The 21,818-nt window shown below is 31.8% G+C and overlaps 2 protein-coding genes across 2 annotated transcripts in view; one reads left to right on the forward strand and one right to left on the reverse strand.

Annotated features, from left to right (window-relative positions):
• The window catches only part of LOC144841308 (putative thioesterase PNKD), a 46,072-nt gene that overhangs the window by 21,288 nt on the left and 2,966 nt on the right, over positions 1-21,818 (forward strand). The window contains exons 5-10 of the mRNA XM_078697597.1: positions 9,284-9,376; positions 10,647-10,723; positions 10,894-10,980; positions 17,068-17,154; positions 17,405-17,472; positions 21,755-21,802. Of these exons, the coding sequence (XP_078553723.1) occupies positions 9,284-9,376; positions 10,647-10,723; positions 10,894-10,980; positions 17,068-17,154; positions 17,405-17,472; positions 21,755-21,802 (460 nt within the window). The remainder of the gene's footprint in view (positions 1-9,283; positions 9,377-10,646; positions 10,724-10,893; positions 10,981-17,067; positions 17,155-17,404; positions 17,473-21,754; positions 21,803-21,818) is intronic.
• LOC144841304 (melatonin receptor type 1C-like) lies at positions 348-3,265 on the reverse strand. The gene is made up of 2 exons (XM_078697590.1): positions 3,013-3,265; positions 348-2,668 (listed from the first exon to the last, which is right to left on the reverse strand). The coding sequence occupies exon 2, from the start codon at positions 2,542-2,544 to the stop codon at positions 1,498-1,500; it is 1,047 nt and encodes a 348-aa protein (XP_078553716.1). The 5' UTR covers positions 2,545-2,668; positions 3,013-3,265; the 3' UTR covers positions 348-1,497.

The following is a 21,818-nucleotide window of genomic DNA, read 5'->3' on the forward strand; positions in this document are numbered from 1 at the left end:
CACTTTTGTCTTGCTAAGTTATTTGTCGCCCTCTATGTTTGTGTGTATGATGAAAATTATATCACCTCTATTGTTTGGCCAAACTTTTATAAAATCTCCTGATGTTTAATTTTTTCAAGTTGGCACCTTTTTTCACGTTTCACTTAAGACTCATTCGCATTTAACCGTAGTTCAATCTTGTCAGTCAGGTTGTTCGCAATTTAAGAGCCACAGTCAAACTAAATGAAAATTGTACAAAAAAAAAATTCTTCATTTTCTGACAATTTTATTAAATATTAATTTAACAAAATTTTACAGTACAATTCTAAATGATATAAACAATAATAAAATAATAAATAGTTGTACAATTGTATTGTAACATATGTTATCAATCCCATAATGCATTACTCTCAGCCCAATGGATTTAATCTATCCCAAGTTCAACATGCTTAAGCAAATAACTTTGTAGTCCCATTCCCTACGTTTTTTAGATGTAATAGATCTAATCACTTATCAAACCATCTTTCTTGGCACAATAATTGTTCGTGAATATCACTTGGCACTTGTGTACAATCAAACTCTAGAGGGCAGCACATTTTTCTTAAGACGAAACGCGTGCGCATTAACGTTTTTCTCTTAGTGATGGCGCCGCTATAACATTTCTTCCACATGTCACAAAAGAGGGTGCATTTTGGTTGCTATACTTTTATTATGGAATGGAGAAGAGTGTGCACAAAAGTCGGAAATACATACACAAATCTTTCGCTCTAAACTCAAATAAAAATGTATGTATGACAGTGACCCTTGGCAACCAATAATCGTTTTGCTTGTCTAAATTTTAGGCCATCTTAACTGAAAAGATCAATAGAATTATTAGCTTCTATGATACTGCGGAAACACACTAGAACTTTCAATATTTATCATAGCGCGCTCAAAAATGTTTTTTTTGCCTAGAAATAATAATAAATCTGACTTTGCAAAATTAGGGATTTAAGGCAAAACAAGTTTGATAAATTCGACCCCATTTTCCATGCTTCCCTCTTCCCTGGGATCCAGTTCCAAAGCAAAGTACACATATTTTTATTGTATGGATATGATATTTTTTTAAACAAACTGTTGTAACGCCATCTAGTTGGAGCAGGAAAATTAACAACATGGAATAAATGAGTCTGTAAACAATCAGAATTAAGATAAACACCAAATTAAAAAACACATTTACATTCAATATATTGTAGTTAAGCACACTTATTTTTGGAATAATATTTAGTCCAATAAACAACTACATTTAATAAATACATGTAGTTGCCAGCCAATGAGTTCATGTCCTATAAAGTTCACTAACCACTTTTAGTGAGTTGTCATTCTAGCCTCTTTATTAAAGTCATTAAACATTTATACTGTTTTTCGGTGAATTAACAGTCACATTGTTTTTATTGATTTGACCTCTGTCTAGGAATTAGCGCATTTATGTTGTTGCATCCAAAGAAATAAATATGAAAAAGTCTTGTGACAGTCAATTCAGGGTACATTCCTGGGCAGAGTTGATGATCCTGACGGACTTGTTTTCGGACTGTTCTTACTACTTTGTAAAGTGCTGGATGTTTTTCCCAATGTCAAATTTCCCGAATTTGAATGTTCACGGAAAGTGGAAGAGTCCAATGGCTTTGATGGTTTGGTACCACAGTGCAAAAGATCTTTATAAGCATTGCGAAATTTATTGTTTTTCCATGCGTAAATAAACGGGTTCACGCTTGAGTTTAATACTGCAAGAAATGATGCAAAGCGCCAGATAGACGGTGGTGCTGATTGGTTGATATCAGCTGCTGTCAAAAGCAATATTGGACCCCAACATATTGAATATGCAACATAGACAACAAGTAGATTCTTCGCAACTCGTATTTCCCTGCTTACTCTCCTTTGCGCTGCTTGAATACTTCTTCCGAGATCGCTCTGCGTACGGACACGACTCCTCCGGATAAACATGAATATCTTTGTGTAGCAGAAGATTATTATAATAGTTGAAATATTGAAATACGTTCCAAGGACCACTAATGTGTACAGCCAGTTCCCATCATTTGATATGTTGCACGCCAAAATAACATCGTTATATCCAAACTTTCCAAATCCAAAAAACGGCGGTATAATTGTTATAAAAGACACCAACCATCCAGTCAGACAAAATAATAATGTTCTCTTAACAGTGAAAATATCCTGAGATTTCTGTGGCCATAATATGCTCATATAACGATTGATTGCTATAGAAACAAGGTTCGTTGTTGACGCTGAACAACTTAGCGTGAGGGCAGCACCAAGAAAAAAACAAAGATTATTTGATAGTGGCCAATCGCGATTGACGAGTGAAACCACGGTAAATGGATTGGTAACGGTACAAACAATCAAATCAGCAAGTGCAAGATTTAACAAGAAAAAGTTGCCCGGTATTCTGAGGTGTTTGTATTTACAAATCGCAATAATCGTTAGCAAGTTTGCAATTGTTCCGACAACTCCAATCATTACGACTCCTCCAACGTGGAAAGAGACGGCAACTTTCTGTAGTGTATCCATATTGCCCTGGAAATAGACTTAGATTTCCTTAGGGAAATATTTCCCAAGATTTCCTGACGACTTAGGATTGAGTTACTTTTCAACAAGTTCAAGTTCTGTCTAGGAAATATCACTATGTCTAGGGCTGAAAAATTAAGAAGTGCCATGTTATTAATATTATAATTTTGTAATCATGTTAATTTAAAAACAGAAGTTTAAAAAAATAATAATTATTATAATTTTTAGATATTTCAAGAAGAATGTATTTTGTAAATAATTAATTAATTGAATATCTTAAAACCAAATGAACACAAATTTACTAAGAGAAAAAGAAATGTTATCTTTTACAAATTTACACGTTTTCAGTTTTCATTGTGTTTAAATCTGATTCAACCAAAGTTTTTCATCAAAAACATAAGTTTTTTCCTATCATAAAATGTGTGTCAAATTAATAATTAAGCAATTATAATTAATAGAAAATTCACTTACTTTTTTTCAGCTCATGAGAAATCTTCCAATGGATTTTAAAAAACAAAAACAATCTGTTATTAAATGTGAAGATGTAGAAATGTTCAAGAGTGCATGCATAAAGCTGCTTTTTAAACAAAAATATTACTTGTAAAAAGTTGTAACCAGCTAGTTATTCATAAATATGAAAATAAATTCAAGAAATCCCAGCTACCAGTTTACCACCACCTCTCACTCAACCAGAAAGCATGCATCTATCTTTGTATTCGATTGGTTTCTTGTTTTGTAGTACGTGCCTAGGAGCATTAAATACAATAGCAGATGTGCGCTGCTGTGTGGTTCAGATTGCTGTTAAGGCGTGCTTTCCAGTGTCAGAGCTTCTTCAATTGGTCAATACTGAAAGCTTTACGATTTCCTCAATGTGTCATATGTTATTTAGTTTGGTGCCAAGGTGAATTTAACACCATCAAGGTTAATCTATTCGTCTTTGAACCATAATGTAATACCGAATTGTGTACTATATTTTGTTTTGTAATTTTGGTATTAAGTAATTTGTTTATTGAAATTTTAATAATAGTTGTTGAATAGGTTTTAATTTTATATTATAAAATATGTCGAGTGGGGGTTTGATTGCTAAGGTGTATTGCCTCCCCAAAGCTGTAAATTAAGTGTTAATTAATAAATTAAGATTTTAATAGATAGATATTATTTTTAATGTAATTTGGAAAATATACGTAGAACATTTTACTAAAAATATACTACCGTATTACGCTCCCTTTTGCTGACTAATGTGTGAGCTATACCTGTAGTTATTGTGTATAAGAGTTTTCCTTTCTCTCTCCTCTTTCTCCTTCCTTTTCAGAAACTTAATCTCTGTCTACACTATCAAACTAGTTTGACAAAAAAAGTGTGATATGCCCAAATATAGTAGTGATATGACATCATCATGTCCATATATGGGCACAGTGCATTTTTTTTTTTTATAAATAAAGTTTATAGTGTAGACAGGATTTTATACTAGTCAGGGTAAAGCATCAGTGCAGTAAACTTTTTTTATTTAAAAACTTTGATATCTATGATTTATTAACAAAATAAAAAATACAATAGGAATACAATAGGGAGGTTTCGCAACCTTACGAATACGATAACGAAAACGGATACGTCATACATTTGTGAAATTTTTGAGCTGATCCCCATTTCATATTCGTAAAGCGTATTCGTATTGACGAATATCACCAGTCATATTCGTAACTACAAAACGAGTATAGTTTTTGATCTATTTTGCACATTTTGCATTTGAATTAGGAATGATTCATGATTATAATATAATTATAGATTTATTGAAAGTAATTTACTAAAGTAATTTACTAAAATGCCAGGTCAATTTAGATAAATAGCAGTTTTTAAAGTCCTCACTCGCTTTGATGTTACGCTAGGCCTAGGCAGCCAAGCACCAAGCAACACGTACCTGCGCTTCGCTCAAATTTACCGCAGTCATATTTTGGACGCGCCTCAATATTTCGTTGCCATGCGAAACTGATTTTTTTATGGCTTACGAAAACGAATACGTGTGCGTGACGTATCCGTTTTCGTTATCGTATTCGTAAGATTGCGAAACCTCTCTAATAATGTAAATACTGAATACTGAAATGCTTTATTTGTCCATCATCATCATAAAATAACAACAGAAATTCTTCTTGAAGATTGACAATTATTAGTAAAATAATAAATAGATATACAATATAATATATAAACTCATCAGGCAATGAACATTAATATATATAAATAAAATATATTTTTATAGGCTTTTTTTTTTTTTATTGAACAATTTTGTACGAATTTTATCCCCATACAGTTGAGAGTTTTGATTGATTAATTGAAGAGATCTATTCTACACCAAATTGATCCATTCTCATAAATCATGGCTGGTCCAGTCTTGTGTGAATGGTTACGGTAAACTCTTAATCTTGGCTAATGAATACTACTGCACTTTAAGATCATCCTAGGATTAGAAATACAACACTGTTTCACCACCTTTCTCGCTGCAGATGTCCAACAGTACAAAGGATCCTCATCATCATCATCAATTTTAAAATTTCATCTCTTTGTTGGTTAGTTTGTCTGTCCATTCCTAATCAGTGTACTGTTTCTCATCATTTAGCACAATAACGGGCATGTTATTTTCATCTTTACAAATTGTTAAGATTGTAATTGATAGTTTTCATTAATATTAACTAAGCTCCTTTGACCTGGTTTCTAATGAAAAATTAAACAATGGATTTAATACCATATTTTTTAAACACATAATACTCTTGTTCCTTTTGAAATAATACAGAATTAATCTATCAATCAATCGGTTAAAAAAATCTTAATTAATTCTGGTGTCATTCACCAAAATCGATTTTGTGTAGCAATTTTTAATTGATGCAACACAAACAAGAATGTGTATATACATGACTTTCATCAGCAAATGTGTTATTTCTACTGTATGGTTAGGCACCACAAGTGGTTCTAGTGCTGATTCAACACTGATGTAACACAAATATGTTATGTAATTGTTGTGTTACTTAATATTTTATTTGTTTTTGTTTGTATATATTTAGGCGAATTGCCAAGGATAACCATAAGCCAATTAATTAATAATATCCTTCTAAGACAAAAACAAACATATACACAAGATGCTCTACATAAACAAAGTCGTATTAGAAGTCTTTGGGAGTGAGTTTTCATTTGTTATTAGAAAAAATCCTGACATATGACAGGGTTGAACCCAGGACCCTTGGATTGGTAGCCAGCATCATAACCCCCAAGCCACAACTCGCCACTTACAATTATTACTCAATATAAATATTACTTGCAGAAATCATTTTTTGGCCAACTCGGATGTAAATTGCTTTGTTCACACTAAAAATGATTCTTGCTTATTTCCAGGTACAAAGTATTTGATATATTAGTAAAACATTCAACTTTCCTTTGTACTTTGTACTTTTAGTTTATATCTTTCTGTGTCTGCATGACACTGATCATTTTATAATAGAACAGGAGTACATAATAAATAACAGTCATTAATACTTTGAGATTTATGCTAGTTAGAAAATCTAGGTTAAATAGATACAAAAGGTTAAACATACAGTTTCAGTCAATCTTTTTTGTAATTTAATGTGCCCATATATGGACATGATGATGTCACATCATTACCATATTTGAGTATAGCAATACCATAAAATAAAAACTGGTTTGATAAAACTTTTACTTTTGTGAAGTAGAAATGGTATTTATCAATCCTAACTCAATCTTTTTAACTAAAGAGCAAAACTAGAAAAACTTGGATCTTTCTAATTACAATTTTGTATCATATTCGTCTCTATCCTCTTTTTCAAACAATAATAATAAAACTATTTTTCATATTTCAAATAATAATAACTCAAATTTTGTTATCAATAGTATTTTATTTTCCAACAGCAGCTTATTCACACTAGTTATGATTAAACTAAACAACAGGTTTCTTTCACTTTGCTAATTTAAAAATAAAATCATAATTGGATTGAATTTTCTATTAAATATATTTAATAAAAGAAACCACCAACTATGTTTTCAGACAAGTTAAGTTTACTATTGTGTACAGGAGCTCAGCTAACAATATGCAAACCACAAAAACATATGGTTCAAATTCTATGAATCCCACTCTTTTTCGCAAGAAACAGGGTTGGTACGATTGCACCTGTCTTCATCTGTATCTGTTAATAACTTATCTTTAGTTTATGATATACTCATCAAGTGTCAATCAAAATTAGTTTCTTTAATATATCCGCATTTTTCAAAGCTTGAAGCGTTGGAAAAAAAACATGATTTTGTGGTTTCTATTTATATTATTATAAAAATGTTTTGTCATGATTTTTAGAAATTCGCAACAAAGAAACCAGTTGTTTAATGTTATCTAATTAGCATGAATAATCTGTTATTTTACTTCTTTATTATATTAAATATTTATTATTATTTCTTTTTATTGGGTAGCCTTTTCAGTCATCAGTCAAAGACTGGTCTAGTCTCAGAGGGCCCAGTTATGATCAGTGGAGGTGTGTGACAGTTGCTGTGTGTGTACTAGTACACCGAGGTAGCCCCCTACTCATATCGAAAGATGCACTAGGTTCTTTAAAGTGTACACTAGATGTGTACACTGGATTTACACTATTGTTTATAGTCCTTATCCGGCGGGAAGACTCGTTTTTCCACCAGAATCATGGAGAAAGTGAGCAACGAACCCTTGCCAATATTATGGCTACGTATTAATTTCGGTTCCACTCTCTTGGAAAATAAAACACTTTTGATGCCAAATTTTTATGATTGAAATGGTTGTAAAAAAAATAGTACAGCAATACAGTACATAATAAAGATTTTTATGTCTATGGCCCTAACATTAAAGTAATAAAATATTGAGAAACTTGATCTTAATGACATTGAAGAATTTTATAAGCATTACCAATTAGAATTTGTTAAAAAAAGAATTAATTATAAATTGTGTAGGTCTGTGTTGTTCTATTGTTTAAAATTTGAACAATAACATTGAAATAGTCCCTAGCACCATAAAAAAAAAAGTGGCTTGTTCACATTGTTTATAATAGTCTTTTTATAATAGAAATGTTGAACCCGGAGCTACCCTTTAAGAATAATTTTTGACTTTAGTGAGCTACTTGTCATTGACTTTATTCCTCTTTGATGAACCTGTCATCATGTGGATTTTTTATCAATACATTTTAAGGGACTTTATGTTTTGTTATTTCTTTGTAATGAAATGAAAAAGGAGAAGATAATTACAGTATACAGTATCAGTGTTTCTCACGCATCAACTTTAGGTCACTGTTTGCCTAAATATGATATCATCATTTTAGCACATGATAATACGTTAATTGTCTTTGTGTTATTCTCTCTAGGCTTTTGCTTCTACCATCATAAATGTAGTTTTTGTAAACAAGAAGCTTATAATATAAAGTGGTGATTCAACTACCAGTGTTCTATTACACCATGCAATAATATTTAAAGGCCTTGTTTATTTGAATATTAGTTACAGTATCATTCAGTATCATACAGTTTCATGTCCACAGTTTGTTCTTCATTAGCAATGGTATTGTACTACTGATGCCAGCCTTTGTTCTGAAGAGTATAGGTTCAATCTTCTATTAAGCAATCCCTTTAAACATGGTTCCCCTGGGACGCAACGCAATAAAACGTATGTGACACAGGTTATAGTTGTCCAATTGAAAGTGATTGATCTTCTGAACTCTAGCTTGTAATTGCCTAGATTACTTGCTTCGCATGTATGTCCCTGCGTTGCATCACATTGGGGCACCAAGCTTAATCTAAAGATTGTATCTGATCTTTAAGTTATCAACTGGTTTTTTAAGTTGGTGTCTGTCTTCAATTCTGAAGATTATTGGTTCGATGCCACACTGCATTGTGAATCGGTAACATTCAATCCTAGTACATAGAGTACACTTTAGTATTAATTATGTCATACATTGAATTACTTTCATTAGAATAGTGGTATGCTTAATTTATGGTATTGTAGAATGTCACCCTTCTTCAATCACACATTATTATTTTACTAGTATGGTAGGTGGGTGTTCCTCTTTATTATATCTGCAGTAATAGTGTGTTGAATACCCTGCAAGGTTTCTCCTTAATAAAGATTTCAAAAGATAATTAATTTACATATGGAGGGACACACAGGTGCAGCCTGAAATGTCTCATCATGGTATACCAAAAGATTCAGTATTTAATTTAATAGTTTATTCTTTTTTTCACCCTAGTTTATATTCAGCCTCAGATTAGAATGTAAATGTTTAGTGGCATTGTTGTATTAATAGTATTTTTCTTTTTTATTGTTTAATATATTATAAATAATAGTTTTGATTTATATTGTTCTTTGTTAGAAGATATGGCATTATATTTCGTACCCGTAAATACTGAAACATGTGACGTTTAAAACTTAATGTCATCCTACTAAGATCATGAGAAAAAAACCAAAATAACTTTTCAGGCAAATAAAAATTTGTGTACACGTTGTAGAAGGTACTTGTGGAAATGGTTAACTGTTCTGATACACAGACAATGACTAGCCTTGGAATCTATCAAGAGGTGTCTGTATGATCTAGCTGCACCATATAATCTACCTCATGGGAATTCCCAACCAGCTCAGACAGTCTACTAACCCCTACCCTAATTTAGATCAGAAGTAAATACCTCATACTAGACCAATTGTAGCTAATTCAATGTTATTTCTTATACCCTACAGGGACCACTCGGGTGGAAACTCTGAATTGAAGAGCAAGTATCCAGATTTACTTGTCTATGGGAGCAACGTAGATCATGTACCGGGTTTAACAAAGTGAGTGTACTATGTTTGTTTTACTGCAATATGACCAAACAAAACACCTATTACTTGATAAGCAGAAATGCATCTCTTATTATAATATATAACTTACAGATTGGAATGACATCATGATAAGATACAGCAGAATTACAAAACAATACAGAACGATTGACTAATTACAAGACAATAGAGAACAATTGGCTAATTACAAGACAATAAAGAACAATTGACTAATTACAAGACAATACAGAACAATTGACTAATTACAAGACAATACAGAACAATTGACTAATTACAAGACAATACAGAACAATTGACTAATTACAAGACAATACAGAACAATTGACTAATTACAAGACAATACAGAACAATTGACTAATTACAAGACAATCAATACAGAACAATTGACTAATTACAAGACAATACAAAACAATTGACTAATTACAAGACAATACAAAACAATTGACTAATTACAAGACAATAAAGAACAATTGACTAATTACAATACAATAGAGAACAATTGACTAATTACAAGACAATACAGAACAATTGACTAATTACAATACAATAGAGAACAATTGACTAATTACAAGACAATACAGAACAATTGACTAATTACAATACAATAGAGAACAATTGACTAATTACAAGACAATACAGAACAAATGACTAATTACAAGACAATACAGAACAATTGACTAATTACAAGAATTACTAATTATTTTCATCATACACTTGATCTTGTGAAATATAATGAAGTTATATTGTAATCGTGACTCACAATACACCTTGGACTGACAAACTAGGTCAAGAAAATGGATGTAGGTCATTTATACCGGTACTATTCGTTACTACTTGGAAGTAGACAGACAATCTATTAATTTTAATCAGGTTTTATACTGTAAGGTAGCATTACAATAACAATTCCTAATTGCATACAGTAGAGTTTTTAGTTGGGCACATACATCCCCTTTGATCAACTACTAAACATTTTTCCAGTGATATGCCAATAGCAAAATTACTGAGGCCCCAGTACATTTGCATGCATAGCCAGAGGGTTTAGTACCTGTTTTTTTGTCTGAAATTCTCTCGTCTATATTGGTAACATAACCAAAATTGGTTTTATTGTACTTTGAAGAAATTGATATAATAAACATATGTACAGTAGACCTACTACTAACCAATATTGTTATGCTCTATCGATTTGAGTCGTCGTTGCTGAATTAATGTACTCATTGCATTTTTAACAGGCTTTAATGAAATTAATTTTTTTTTGTCTCAACAGTAATCTCAATGACGGAGAAAAATTTTCTGTAGGTTGTTTAGAGTTTACTGCTCGATTTACTCCTGGTCACACTATTGGTAATTTTGTTCAATTTATAAATATGTAATGTTAGCCCACATACCAATCAGACTATTAATATTCAATCTGACACATTAACATTAGATTAACAAAAACCGATATGTACTGTAGACAAAAATCTAATCGTTATAGATTCGCAATGGTACTATTCTATTTGTCCCACTTTTAGGCCACACAGTTTACATCCTTGATGCTAGCCGATATCAATCTCCTGGTCATGTGTTTACCGGCGACCTTCTGTTCATGGCTGGAACGGGTAAGTGCTAAGCCTACTTTAGTTTTTTCGCCTGTCTATTGTTCTACATCTATTTCCTCTTGATGTCTGACAGAGATGAATGACAGATGAGGATAGTCTTCATAGATAAGGACTAATAATATTAATAACAGTGATTGTAGATTTATAAAGTGCAGAAATTAGTGCTGACTGAGCATGATGATAATTAAAATGTTTGGGATACAAAAAAAGTACCAGTGTATATTTTGCTTGTGTGCACCTCACTTTGTGTGCACCTCGCTTTTTGTCTACCTTGCTTTTGTGTACCGAGTGCTTTTGAGTACCTCACTTGTGTGTACTTTGCTTGTGTGCACTTGCTTTTGTGTATCTTGCTTGTGTGTACCTTTCGTGTGTGTACCTTGCTTGTGTGTACTTTGCTTGTGTGCACTTGCTTTTGTGTATCTTGCTTGTGTGTACCTTTCGTGTGTGTACCTTGCTTGTGTGCACCTCACTTGTGTGCATCTCACTTGTATGTACTTTACTTGTGTGTGTACTTTGGTTATGTGCACAGTTTATCTTTCAAAATTAGTAGAGTACTTGTCAGCACTACAAGAGCATAATTATATTTTTAATTTTGCAATATTTACAGCAGATTTAGGCCTCCTGGAATACAGAGACTAGTGTGTGCAGACAGAATGAGTGCCCTACCTTGTTTTGAAAATCTTTTTTTTTCATAAAATGTTGTTCAATGATTGGAAATCTTTACTATTGTTGGTATTGCACAATTCCAAGAAGATTTAACTATGCTCTAACCACATGGCCACTCAACTCAACATTTTACATTACTGGGTTAGCTCTTCAATTGATGGCACTGCAAAATTGCACGTAGCCTGGATTGCAGACGACGCAGACAGGATAAGTGGCCCACCTTTTCTGGAAACACCCTTTTTCATAAAATTCTGTTGAATATTGTGTTAGCTCTTCAATTGGTGGCATTGCAACATTCAGGTGGCTGCAACATGTATTGTGGAGGCTAGTCTATGCAGACAGGATGAGTCCCACCTTGTCTGGAAACACCTTTTCATAAAGGTTATGGGTCAAGCTCTTAACATTCTACAAAAAATAGCTATTTTCATCCATCTTTAGAATTAATAAGCAGGCAATTTCAAAATGTATGAAAAAACAAATTCAATTGTGCTAGAAGATCTGCCTTTGTCAGAGAGATGTAATAAGCTAGAGGGCGTACTCCAGACTGAAAAGTGATTCCAACAGGAGGGGGAACCAACAAGATGGCGGCCGTAAATGTGTTCAAAAACATTATTTAATATAAAAAATAACAATCTAATATAATACATTAAGACTACATAAATTACAACACATATTCTTGTCAAATGGAATAAATAATTTCCTGGTAATCAAACATTTTTTGTATAGAAGGATCATATAGAATACGTTCGCGTTTATATGCTTAACACGCTGCGTTGCGTATCGTTCTCAACACAGGTATATAGTAGTGCGTATTGCGTAGAGCATATCTGATTGGTCGATTGCAGCCGCCATCTTGTTGGTTCCTTCTCCATCACTTTTTGAACTGCGATAAAATTGCAGTTTGCCATCTAGCCTTCGGCTATATAATATCATTGGCTTTTATACAGAAATAGTAATGTAAGGTAAAGGTATTCATATTTGTCCTCAAGCTTAACTGGAAACTGAGGAAATTCGGATTAGGCCCTCCACGGACCCACGGCAGCCAGCAGTGCAGCGCCTACCAGATCAGCACACCGGGAGACGATCCCCTACTCTTTTCGAATAGTGTACCAAGTTCTTTAACGTGCACTGTTAAGTACACGGGACCAACGGCTTTACATCCCATCCGAAGGACGAGGCAATGAGAGTAAAGCATCTTGCCTAAGGATGCAATTAGTATGGTACAGATAACCTCGAACCCATGCCTATCACATGCTAGTCCGTTATTACCATTACACCATCACTCTCCAGTATATACAGCACCCGCCGCGATTTCTAGACGGTCTCCCATCCAGAATGCAACCGGGCCCAACGTTGCTTAACTTCGGTGATCTGACGAGAACCGGTGTTTCAACGCAGTATGGCCGATAAATAGTAGGTAGGAATAGACCATAAAAAAACTTAGTGTTAAAAAAAAAATGAACAGGTTCAAACTAGTTTGACAAAAAAGTGTGTGCCCAAAATATGGTAGTAATATATGACATCGTGTCCATATGGGCACATTACATAAAGTTTGATAGAGCTAAGAAGGTGGAAAAGCCTAGAATTAGAGTTGTTGAGGATCTACGATTTCTTACAAACTCCTACTGTATTAACAATACTTAATTATTGAAATTATGTGGAATTTACCAATATCTTGTGTTCAAATTTAGCCTAATAGGAGGTGGGATTATACTCGAACATGGGATTACAATATTGGTCATAGTACGGATTCAAATTACTTTTTATTTTATAGTATGTAAAATTGCTTTGTTTGATTTTGAGATTTGAATCAATAGCAACTTTTTTTATTTGATATTATCACAAAGATACCACAATATATTTTTTATTGCTATTGTAAATTTTTATTGCAACTATTCCATATGGCACGAGCGCTGATATTCAATTCTTTTTAATAAAGTAGATGTGTGTTTGTTTGACCAGTAAAGACCTCATCATAATGCTAACATTTCATTGTCAGTCATAAAACTGAAAGTTCACATAAAAAAATATGCCTTCTAAAATGCGAGATTGGAACGTCAAAACCGAAGATATGAATAATTTAAGTTCAGAAATCCTTAGAAAAAACAACCCTGTGTTGACTTTTAGATATTACTTCTTAGTGCTTGTTTGTGCTGTTATGTGAGAAAATAACCTATTAATAAAAATTACCCTGACTAATTTCTTATTTTTTTAAATATAACACAAACTGTTTCCAGGGTTTGCAAGGAACGAAATATAATGTGAACATGAACAGTGTCTAGAGTTTGCTTATAGGCAGGAACAAAATATAATGTGAACATGAACAGTGTCTAGAGTTTGCTTGCTGCAAAGAATGTAATATAATGTGAACATGAACAGTGTCTAGAGTTTGCTTGCTGCAAAGAATGTAATATAATGTGAACATGAACAGTGTCTAGAGTTTGCTTGCTGCAAAGAATGTAATATAATGTGAACATGAACAGTGTCTAGAGTTTGCTTGCTGCAAAGAATGTAATATAATGTGAACATGAACAGTGTCTAGAGTTTGCTTGCTGCAAAGAATGTAATATAATGTGAACATAGTTTCTAGGGTTTGCTTGCTGCAAAGAATGTAATATAATGTGAACATGAACAGTTTCTAGGGTTTGCTTGCTGCAAAGAATGTAATATAATGTGAACATGAACAGTTTCTAGGGTTTGCTTGTTGCAAAGAATGTAATATAATGTGAACATGTACAGTTTCTAGGGTTTGCTTGTTGCAAGGAATGAAATGTGAACATTAACAATTTCTAAGTTTTACTTATTGCTACAGTAGCAACAAAATATAATGTGAACATGAACAGTTTCTAGGGTTTGCTTATTGCCAGGAACAAAATAACATGAACAAGAGCAGTTTCCAGTATATGAGCTTTGCCAGGAACCTCAGCCATTAATTTGTTTTATCAATAGTGTTTTTAATATAATTTGAAATAATATTTTCTTATGTCGAAATTAACTTGTAATCGTACATATTTGTTTTCTTAAGCATTTCACTTGGGTAGTTATAAACTATAAATTCTTTATTTAAGTGAGGGTTAAAGGAAGTTGTTTCATAGGTTGCAATGGTTACAGGAAGTAATGTAGATCGAAATGAAGGATTTCTGATTTATACTTTTGAATTGTCTTTATACATTTGGCTTAAAGTACTTTGCATTGCTGCCCGTCACATGTTGCGTATCGGCTCCAGTATAAAGGGTAGAACAAGGTCAAGTTACCGAATTGGTCTGTGTGGGATGGTATTGATGAACATGTTACAAGTTAATTGTTAAAAATGCAATTTAAGGAAAAAAAAATAACGTCCCTAGATTTCTCATGGTTGAATTGAACTAAATAAAAAATTATTATGATTTCAGATATCATTTGTATTTGTTTAGGGATCTTCAACTTTTATTCTTAATCATATTTGCCTACAATGGATTTGTTTGATGGTAAAAGTAATTTAGTGTTTTTATTTCTTAAAGTCAGGTTGAGATCATCTAATTATGGATTTTTATTATAAGTATATAGTTAAGTTATAAGTATTAATACAAATTGATCCATCATCATTAGCTTGACAAATGAATTAGGTAAAACAGTTTTAAATGTTATTTCATACACATGTAATAATAATAATACGAATTTGTAATGCGCCAATTCCAGCAGTAAGTGATCAAAGGTATATGAGAGAGCTCAATTTGATAGAAAAAGATGAGTTTTCAAGGCAGATTTAAAGGCGATAGTAGAAGAACATGACCTAATAGAGGCGGGTAGGTCATTCCATAAGCGAGAGGCAGCAGAAGTAAAGGTGCTTAGGCCATACGTTTTAGTATTAAAAGTCGGAATGGAAAGAAGATTTTTTGAAGATGAGCGAAGATTCCAACCAAATAGAACATGTGTTCTTTTAATCTACCACACAACAACCTGTAATGTTAAACAATATAAGACAAAGACTGAATGAAATCCTAAATGTTTAATGTAGTAGTATGTTATGATTTTACAATCATTCAAACTTTATTACCATTTTTGTTCTGAAAACATCTTGTAACCTTTCTTTTATCCATTTATGATTTGTTCAGATTTGTTTGATTTTATACGGTCAAACAAAAAGCTTTAAACAAAAGGAGCATGTGATGAAACGATAACAGCATTTACAAAACAAGAAATTAAGTGATTCCCATTTAATGGTCTGTTATATAAAACTAAATTTTCACGAGAGCTAAATCTGTACCAGCATTTTATATCTCTAAATATTACTAAATCTTATAAAGTCTTGTATAAAATTAGTATTAGATGTGAAATTCTTAACTACAAGTGGAGCAACTTAATAAATTTCTCGTCTTTACTTATTTGTATTAAAAAAATCAAAATCATCAAAACTTTAAAAAAAATGAGGCAAGCTATTTGTTTCAAGAAGAATCATATTTTTAACATTTCATTCTCTTAACCCATTTCTTCCATCTTTCAAATTTGTTCTTGTCACTTCGAAATGGCCGACATTCCTCTCATCTCCAATTCCATGCTAAAAACTTCCGCTTCCTCCACGCTACCCTTCCCCATTCACTATAGCCTATAAGGTGGCTGGTCAATTTTAAACCTTTTTCTGCCCTCCCGAATGATATTAAAATTGCACTCAGTCGTAAATTATTGTATTTATATCGTATTGTCTTTTTATTCGGATATTTACACATGATCCTTAAGCTTGGTTCCCACTAGCGACGCAATGTAATGCAACATACGCAACGTAAAAAAATGCCCTTCCAATAATTGTGTTTGCCCCCGTCTGCGTGAAATCAAACCTGCGATTTTTACAGCACTGTTGCGTTGTCGGTTCCCACTTTTGATTACGCAATACATCACTTTGCGTCAATACATCACTGCGTTGCATTCTAGTGGGAACCATGCTTTAGCTAATAAAGTTTAAGTGAGAAACCAATTTAATTGGAAAAAATTTTCTGCAATGCAAACTGTAAATCGTCTTATACTTGTATATAAAATTCTTCATAATTAAACTCCTAACTATCTTAATAATATATTTAGATTTTGTAATAATACATTCAACCCTTAGAGGCATAGTCACTTAAATGGTGATCTGCCTTTACCTAAGACTGGATATAAAAAAGCCTTAGATATAAAGGTGCACTTGAATGGAACAACCTTGTTGTTGACATTCACTCGTCTACGACCCTAAAATCATTTAAACATAACTTTATACTGTACGTAATAATATTGTAGAAACATTGTTGAAATTGTATTTGAATTTTTGTATGTGCACGGCCCCAGAGAAGAACAAACCATGTGTTGTTCTTGGCCTCCTTGGTTAAATAAACTTGAATTGAATGTATATACAGTATTTTATGGATAAAAAATTAGATAATAATAATAGTCATTTTTTGTATTTTTTAGGTCGAATGTTTGAAAGTTCAGCGATGGAAATGTTACAATCTTTAGACAAAGTTTGTGAACTTGCTGATGATACATTTATATGGCCAGGTAATAAACATTAATGTAATTAAAAAAACCAAAACAAAGAAAACTGTTTGCCAAATAGCACAAATAATAAAAATAACAAAATGAATTGCTTAATAATAAAAATAATATTAGTGAAGTCTGGTTACCAAACCTAATTTTATTTCCCTTTACTTCGGAAACATGTAGCATACCACCTGTTTATTTGCCATGCAAAACAATAATAATATTTTAAGTGTTGGTTTAATAAATAGCATGTGTTTTTTTGATACAGGACATGAGTATGCTAAGAGTAATCTAACTTTTGTACAGCATATAGAACCAAACAATGACAAAGTTAAGGTAAAGTTTGATGTATCATAGACAACAATAGATTGTTATGTGTATGTATAACCTGTCCAGGAAATGTTAAGTTGTTTAATAGATATGTTTATTATTTTTACTCTCACTATTATTGTTGTTCTTATTTATGTATGATATGCAAAATATAGTAGTAACTTGTAAAACAAGCCGATAAAAGGACTTTTACTGTGAAACAATTTAGTGTCATGAAAAGTACACAAATGAATGGGATATGTCATTTTACGTTCCTTTTAGATGAAATATATTTAAATATTGATACTCATTAGCTAAACACAGGGCCTCAAAGCTCAAGGGGTCTCCAATCCCCTAATTTTTACCCTGCTATGAAACAACACATTTCTTAAGTACATAATACTGTAACATAAAATGTGATATAAGATTTATATAAACAGATTTGCCCCAGTAAATTTCCACCTGACCAAGATCTTATGTGAACTTAAACAAAAAAGAAAACAAATAACTGTTTATATATTTCACTGATTGAACCTGTATTATTTGTTTGTTAAACATGATTCTCTTGTCAATAACCTCTATTTTAGATACTTTGAATTTATTACAATCTAGAATTTACATACTCCATTTCTCATATATTACAACATTATTTGAACATTCATGCCTCTGAAAAAAACTTCAAAAATTTGCCCTTTCATTTTTTTTGTCACATATGATAAGTAGAGGTTTTATTTATTTCTTCTTTTATACTGGATGACCTATCCCATACAAGACTGTTCTTCCAAAGTGCCCTATGTATAGGACCATAACCAGCCCACCAGCATGACCCTACTCTTGTTGAACAGTGTACCAAGTTCTTTATCGTTACATGTGCAATGTACATACATAAAACCAACACCTTTATGTCCTATCCAAAGGATGAGGCAATGAGAGTACAAGTTATCTTTTGGTTCAAATAAATAAATGAAAATGAAATGAAAAAGTATCTTGTCTAAAGTAATACATAATATTTAATTAACAGACAAGGCTCGAATCCATGCCTCTCACATGCCAAGTCCAATAACACTTACCATTATGCCATACCGCTCTTGCAGTATTGTCTTATTGCTTTTTAATTAATTGAATTAAAGGTTGTAACAATTTTAATGTTTTAAATGTTCAAGCAAATGAAGTTCTCAGTTTCTGAGGTAAATACAATTTTTTTTAGAACTTGGAATTAGCAGACAAGAAATTATAATTGTTTTTTCATTTGGTTTGGTAGTAGATAGATATCATTTAATTTATAATACCTGCAACCAATTCACTATAAATAGAATTAAAATCAACTTTTCAAAAAGAAAGTTTACACAAATAATCCAGCTTGGTATAATCCAATGTTATTTTAAGCTATTATAAGCTAGTTGAATATTTAATTAAAACACTATACAAAGAAATGAAAAACGCATTTTAAAAGCCTTCTCTATTAATGTTCTTTGTTTGAAGCGTTTATTTAATTTTTAATGTTCTCGCAAAAAAAATCAATTAATTTGTGGCAATGCACTTTCATATTGAGGGACTGTCAATTGTATTCTAAACAATACAAAAGGATTTACATATATAAAAGTCCTTTGTGTCTGATAAAAGAATTGACTATATTACTTTTATCAGAATTAAATATTGAACAAATTGTTGTAATTTGATTTTTATGACTTAGAAATGAAAATATGTATTAAAGAATTATAGTCTTTGTGTTTTACAAATTACATGATATTTGCATAATACATTTTACAAATGTAATTGGAAACGAAATGCAGATTTCATATTATAGCTACTGTTGAAAGATGTCTTTGTTATAAAATAAGAATTTACTTTGTTTTCTGATGACCTTGCACTGGATTGAACCAAGGCCTTGGTGGTAAGACACGTTCATTGCTGTGCCACGATGTCAACAACACTTCCTTATCAACCATGGTTTGAGGAAAGAGCGCGAAATTACATGTAATTAAACAACACATATCAAAACAAAACATGTATAATCTTTTATTAATTCACGCCTTCCTAAGCCGCAATTATTTTTTTGGACCCTGGATAATAATTATTTGTGAACAAAAGCAGGGCATATAGTGATTTCACAATATGTTCAGTTTTTTCTCACTTCTAACTATGTACACTCCTGCAGAAGTTCACTTGGATATAAGTCAATATTTTGTTTTCAACTTTGACTTTACAATATTGTCTTTATAATGTGAACTGTTCAAAAGAACATTAGACAGTTAAAAGTGTTATCAATCTGTAGAGCTAAAAACGAGACTAAAACTTGCACACTAGAAGAGTGGAGCAGCCATGACTGGGGTAGCTAGCCCGAGGCCACCTAGAATATTTTAATTGCCTTATTCTCATTTAAAAAATAAAAATTTGAAAATAATTAGTAAAATTGCAGAAGAAGAAGAATGAAAAAGAACAAATGTGTACTATTGTATTACAGTATTGTATTATATAAGAAAGTGTATAGAAATATTTTTTACATGAAGGATAAATGCAATTGAAGGTAGCATCATTTTTTAAGATGTTTGCAAGAATTAAAATTATAAATGAGAAAATAAATATAATGATAGTTAACAAGAGTATTAGTTAGAAACTAGTAGTGTACTAACCCTATTTTACTTATATATTATTATTTATTTATTATTTATTATATATTCTATGCATTATATGTATATCAAGAGAATAAATGTGGGGAGCCCCACCAAAGAGATAAAAAAACAAAAAAACATTTAACAAGCAGCTATATTTGTAATTTGCCAAAAGCACAGTTGACTGCAAAGTTTAACAAAATCTTCAATATTGTTCAAAGTAAAATTCAAAGAAAAAGAACAAAAAGGGGGATAGACAGTAAAGAACCATGACTGTATATATCATTAGTGTGGAGCGCTATATAAGTCTGATACATTGTTTCCAACAAGCATCTACCCTAGACTGTGCCTATGGACCTTAGGAAGTTTAACCACAATGTATTGTTATAACATAATGTAGCTTTTGTATACATTCACTATTGTATATAGTACAATAATAGAGAAAATCGTTTCTCATAACGGAAGTTCATTTTTTATCAAAGGATATAATGAATGTTAAACCAAGGATGGTTATGTGTGCTAGATTTTTGTCTAGATTTGGTAGTTTTTTGTAGGTTTATGCATTAGTTTTTTCTTTGGTTTTCCACAAGTTCCCTGAAGTGAATATGTACATTTAACAAATCTTATTGTTATATAAAAATCATTTTTAGTTAGTAAGGGAAATAGCAGAAGTCTACAATCGAGTTGGGGATGAAATCATAATACACTCAGTTGAGGGCGCTAATTTGGCAATGCTTACACATAGTTTCTTCTAAATGTTTGTGTTCTGAAGCTAATCTTGTATTAATAATTTCAAATACAAGTTTTGTTAAGTAAAAGTGTTAAATACAGTAATATTTCAAAATTTACTTCTCCTATTCTACTAAATGGCAGATTAAATTTTGAGAGGAACAGAACATCAGTATAGGGCCTATTACCCAGTATGTGTGTGTATGAGATATTAGATTTTGGCACTGAGGAATTGCTAGGCTAGGTCTGGTAACTTCCGCTATAGTAGATAATAAAGTCTGTATTTACGCTGTTGATTTAATGCTTTGATTTGCACTGTTGCATAAGCCTACCATTACATTTAAGTTCAAACTAGGAGATCAGCCAAACTGGTTATATAATTTAAACGACTTTCTAAACAGTTCAAATCTGTAATCCCCAAATGTATTATATTGCTGTATAAACAGACTAAAGGCCAATTTACACAGATGAGCGGTAACGGTAATAAAAATATAGAATATTCCTTATTACCATTTACACACAATGCGAACCGGACTGGTTTCCGCTCAGGATAGATACAGATTCTACGTGGGAGAATCTACGTGGTTTTTCCGCTTACCGTTACCGTGTGTGAAGCCTACCATCTGAAAAACTACGATAAAAACCAACTAAATTATAAAGTATAAATTTACATTCTGAAGTTACATAAAGTATAATCTTCAGTCATTTAATTTTTTTTTTCAACAGTTTTTTGATTTTGTCATTGATGCTTTTTTTGTAACTAACCAAAACCTAATGCTAAAGGAGTGAAAGAACTACAGTGATATTTTTGTACTCAGCATATATTTACTAGGTCACATGCCTATGACAGAATGAAATTTACATATATTTGCAGTTTGCCAATAAGATAGATAGTGGATGACACATACAAAGTTAATTATCCCTTTGTTTTCAGATGTTAATGTTTTTTATATTTTGTTCTTTTGTAGGAAAAACTAGACTGGGTAATTGAACAAAGAAAAGAGAGAAAAATGACGGTATGGATTGCATTAA

The sequence above is a fragment of the Antedon bifida genome, chromosome 4 (genome assembly GCF_963402885.1).
Source record: "Antedon bifida chromosome 4, ecAntBifi1.1, whole genome shotgun sequence".
NCBI lineage: Eukaryota > Metazoa > Echinodermata > Crinoidea > Comatulida > Antedonidae > Antedon > Antedon bifida.

Bases quoted from the DNA above. Each gene is read 5' to 3' on its own strand.
- LOC144841304 (XM_078697590.1), bottom strand. From the start codon at position 2,544: ATGGATACACTACAGAAAGTTGCCGTCTCTTTCCACGTTGGAGGAGTC.